This window comes from Chaetura pelagica, unplaced genomic scaffold, assembly GCF_000747805.2.
Source record: "Chaetura pelagica isolate M959 unplaced genomic scaffold, ChaPel_1.0 scaffold394, whole genome shotgun sequence".
In the NCBI taxonomy this organism is placed as follows: domain Eukaryota; kingdom Metazoa; phylum Chordata; class Aves; order Apodiformes; family Apodidae; genus Chaetura; species Chaetura pelagica.
The window spans coordinates 1,748,943-1,753,430 of record NW_009952966.1 but is presented as its reverse complement, the minus strand read 5'-3'; the positions used below and the strand labels follow the sequence as shown (position 1 = coordinate 1,753,430).

General features: G+C 51.5%; 2 protein-coding genes across 2 annotated transcripts in view; one reads left to right on the top strand and one right to left on the bottom strand.

The window, feature by feature from the left end:
• Positions 1 to 3,269, top strand: part of LEKR1 (leucine, glutamate and lysine rich 1) — a 58,811-nt gene extending 55,542 nt beyond the window's left edge. Inside the window, exon 13 of the mRNA XM_009995736.1 lies at positions 3,240 to 3,269. Within this exon, the coding sequence (XP_009994038.1) occupies positions 3,240 to 3,269 (30 nt within the window). The remainder of the gene's footprint in view (positions 1 to 3,239) is intronic.
• Positions 3,270 to 3,485: 216 nt separating this feature from the next.
• The window catches only part of CCNL1 (cyclin L1), a gene marked incomplete at its 5' end in the record, with an annotated part of 13,146 nt that continues 12,143 nt past the window's right edge, over positions 3,486 to 4,488 (bottom strand). The window contains one exon of the mRNA XM_009995734.1: positions 3,486 to 3,583. Coding sequence (XP_009994036.1) covers positions 3,486 to 3,583 — 98 coding nt within the window. The remainder of the gene's footprint in view (positions 3,584 to 4,488) is intronic.

Below are 4,488 nucleotides of genomic sequence, written 5' to 3'. Positions count from 1 at the left end.
GAAGGGTTTCCCAGAAAAGGGAGCCTGGCTGTGGGTGCTGCCCTGCTGCACCCTCGGGCACTCACCTGCGGGGCTGGGCCATGGCAAAGCCCTCCTGAGCTGCTGTTGGCACAACTTCCATCACCAGCGTTCTCAGATTGCTCACCATGTTGTTCTTCCCAAGCCCCCGAGGCTCTCGGGCCCTGTGCATCCTTCTCACATCTGCAGCAGAGCTGGGAGTGCAGGACGGTCACCATGGCTTGAATTCAGCCCCAGTATCTGCATGATTTTGTAGAAACATTAGTCAAAACATCTGAACAAAATCCTTTTTCTGAGGAAAAGCAATTCTAAGGGGGAGGCCAACCCAGCCAAACCCTGTGCTGGGGGAGAACTGGTTGGTTGGAGTGTTACCGACCTGTTCCTTGGGGTCTCTCTAAGGGTCTCCAGATCTCCAAGGTTCCAAGGCAGCACCTCATTTCCAGCCCAGAATTTCCAGCAGCAGCTGGAGTGTCAGGTGATGCAGGAACACTCCCTGGGAAACCACCCCCACTGCAGCACAATCCAGGGGGGCAGGTGCTGTGGGTGCCAAGCTTGGTCCCAAATGCTGGCAGGTGCCACCACCCCCAGCTCCTACCTGCCAAGCTCCTCCTCACACCCTGATTTCCTTACCAACAGACCTCCCAGGGTCTCCTTTCACTTGGGGCTGCAGATCAGACTGGGCAGCTCAAGGCTTTTGCAGCCACTCGCTGTTAGACCAAGTTCTTCTGGGACATGTCCAAGCCACGGGGCTGTGGCTTGGGGTGGAGTGTGGCTCCTGTCCCTGCTGTGCTGCAGCTGCCATCTGCCACCTCAGCAGGACAGCGTCCGCTCTCCTGGCATTGAGCAAACATTCTCCTGGAGCTATCTGGGTTTCATGGAGCAGCCTGAGCCACCTTCCTGCAGGGCTGGCAGCTGCAGCCTGTGCCTGGGAGAGCCATGGATGGGAATGCTGGAATGATGGAGGGGAAGGACCGAAATACCTCCCACTGCACTTCATCTGCACACTCCATCACTGGGTTCTCTGCTGTCCCAGTACTTGCACCAGTGCTGGTGAGAGAACAAGCATGGTCAACCAAGCACAGTGGGGCAGAGGGGAAGGAGTGCTGTGCTGTGGGGCAGGAAAGCCACTGCAGCCCCATGGGCTACAGCTGGCACTGGTGCTGGGGGGCACTGCAGGCTGTTTTAAACATTCACCCCTCAGAGTGGAAATGCTTTTAACATGGTGTCACAGCCTGCTGAGTGGAACAAAGCCTGTGCAGAAAGAACTGTGCTCAAAACCCCATCTTGCTTCTCAAACACCTCCAGCTGTTTTTCTCCCTGCCTGGCCCAGCAGCCCGTGTCCACGGGGAAGGCAGAGCTCTGGGAGTGTCTCTGGGGTGAGACACTGCTACATTTGGCTGTCAGTAGTGGGTCCACCAAAGCCACCACATCTTTCAGAGGTTTAGTTTCAGCTGACAAAGCGTTCCCGTAAGTGACTCAAGTCCATGGAAGACACCAGAGTTTAAAAATACCAGGCATTACAGAAAAACACTTCTCAACTACTGAGATTTGTCAGTGTAGCCTCAAGTGACTCCTGGAGGTTGATACAGACTCTTAAAGGTCAATCAGCGCTCTCAAATGATTGGTTTGTGTGAATTTAGTTTAATGAACACATAAGGACACTTCAAAGTCTTGGGAGAGACAGATGAAATCTAGTTGCAAAAATAATGCACCTCCCTTAGAACAGGCTTTGGCTGGTGCCTCCTGCCACTGCTGATGGTTACAGTGTTGGCCTGTGACACAGAAGCCAGGCCCTGATGCCATCCATCCCTCTCCTGGCTTGTCACTTGATTCCTCAGTTGGTCCCATCAGCTCCCATCATAGCCTGTCACCTCCACACCACTGCTGTGAGCAAGCTGGGGTGTTCCCTTTGTCACTGCTTCTGTCCCCCTGAGCCAATGGCACAGCAAGTCTGCAAAAGCAGTTTTCCTCCCATCTAATCAAGCCAAGGAGACCCAGGAGCTCCCAGCATGGCCACAGGTAAGGCAAGGGAGGGGGAGGTCCTGTCCAGGTGTGGCCAAGCAGGAGCTGGGACCATCAGGCCTGGGGTGCTGCTGTGTGTGCAGCCAGCTCCTGGGACAGCCTGGGCACAGCTGGAACTGAACCATCAGGTAGTGAAGCTCTCAACAGTTCCCTGCCTGGAAGTTTGCTTCTTGACAAGTCCTCCAGGCAATGGGACACAAGCAGGGCCACAGCATTCATGACCACCTTCAGACAGCTCCACCTGCTCTCTCAGGACCACAGACCCTGCCTGAAGGTACCTGGCCACGGAAACACACACCCTGCTCCCTGGTTTGTCCTTCTCACTGCTCAGATGCCCAGAACAAGCCTTCTGTACAGCGCTGACCCCATGTACCTGGCCTACCAGAAAGATCCTCTTCTTTTGTTCAGCAACCCTTTGTTCTGTGGCCCATCATCAGCAAGGACCTCGTGTGGGTAAGGCACCATCCGCAGAGCTGGCTGAAGACACCTCCTTTCCCCAGGGAAGAACAAACAAGGAGTTTCTTGCTAGCTGGCTGCAAGCTCACAGCAAGCTGCAGCAGATGGTGTCTAGACGTTCAGCATCACCAGATGTTCCAGCTTTGCACGGAGTTCACCTCTTGCTCTGCAGCTCCAGAGCGAGGGGCACTGCAAGCACAGAAGGGTAATTAGTGCTTGGGCACAAACACAGAGCCTGAGCCTCCAATACTCAAATCCTGATGTTCAGTAGAGCTGAAGCCAATTGTGCTGCTGCGTCAAGCCTGGATTTTATCCCTGCCATGGACTACCTGAATACTTGTATCCAGGGAAAAAAGCTACCTGCATTTCCATAGCAACACATCATTTTTCCCAAAAGCAACAAACATGCAGAACACAGTTACTGCAGATCTAAAAGTCACACAGGGGCAACCAAGAAACAGAGGAAGGCATTTTTAAGTTTTCCCTTTAAAAAAACAAACACAATAGCTACAGACTCACTTTTTGTGCTTCTAGAGAAGCAGTGCAGCCAGGGTCTGGCAGGATTCATGCTGAGCAGCTGCTTATGACACCAGTTCCAGAGAAGCTTTTGCTCAACCACACATTTTTCTGTTCCCTTTTGAGCTCTGCAGAACTGGTGGCCAGAGCCTGGTACAGGCTCCTGCAGCTGCTCAGGGCCCCAGACCCGTTTCAGTTGCTTCCCAGCTTGTCTGGCCACGCTGTAGGTGGACACTGTCAAAGGAGTCACGGTGTGAGCAGCATTCTGGAAGAGCATGGATCTCTTCAGGCTGTGTTAGCAGTTTTCATACCACAGGGGACTCCAGGTGAGCATCCAGAGCTCACCAAGGACAGCCAGAACCTTTAGACTTAACATTTTGTTACTCCCCAAGAACAAAGAAAGAATCCAACCCAATTTGTCCACACTGGCTTCATCTCTCCTCTACCTGCAACTCCACCCACAGCTGCTCATGCTAGATCAGTGTTGGGCTGCACAGCTCCAGCAGCTGGACATCAAGAAATCCCCCAGCACAGGGGGAGCTTCTGGAAGCAAACTGCTCTTCCTGTCCCCCTGCAGGACACACCGGGAAACAGGAGGTTCCTCAAGCCCCATCAGCTTGACCCTTCAGCAGCTCTGCTGCCTCATCCCTGGCCACAGAAGCATTACACTGGCACTAGTGCCCTACCCTCTCCTGCTACCAGCAACAAAAGGGAAAGAACTCCAAAACTTGATCCCTCAATTGACTTGTGCCTGAAGCAGCTGCAGGAGATGGCCAGGGAAGAAATCCTCATCTCCCATGGGACAACTGACAGGAAAGCTGGGTCTTGAGCAGCCCCTCTATGGCTTGGGGACTGCAGCACTTTCACAGCCTCTTCCGCTCACACCCCATCAGCTGCTCTCCCACCAAAGGCAGAGTTAATTTGCAGTGGTCAAAGTGATGCAATCAAGAAAATAAAGTTTAGTTTCAATATATCTGACATCCAACAGGCAGTAAAAAAAAAAAAGCATTATATTTTATTTCTTGTAAAAATCTTTTAACACATGCAGACTAAAACCAGTGTAAGAAAGTATCCACCATTGTTTAAACAAATAACTATACTTAAATATAAGTGTCTGCAATTGACTTGTATAAAAATAAGGTACATTTTGCTTTTTTACAGAAATCCATTCTCCAGTTCTCATATCAATAAACAATACACAACTCTAATAGGTACAATTTCACCTGATCCTTGTTTCCCACCGATTCGATACTGCTAAGGTATGATGTGCAAAAGTCAGTAACGGTTTCTTGCCCAAAAGAAAAAAACAACAACAACAAAAGAAAAACCCAAACAAAAAACAAAACCTTCTACGCATTTTAGAAAATCAGGTATTGGGTTTAAATTACTCAGATTCTACGGGGTTCCTTTGTTCAGCAGTCCGTCGGTGCAGCGAGGGGCTGGGCGCTCAGCGGCGGTGCCGGCTGTGCCCCGAGC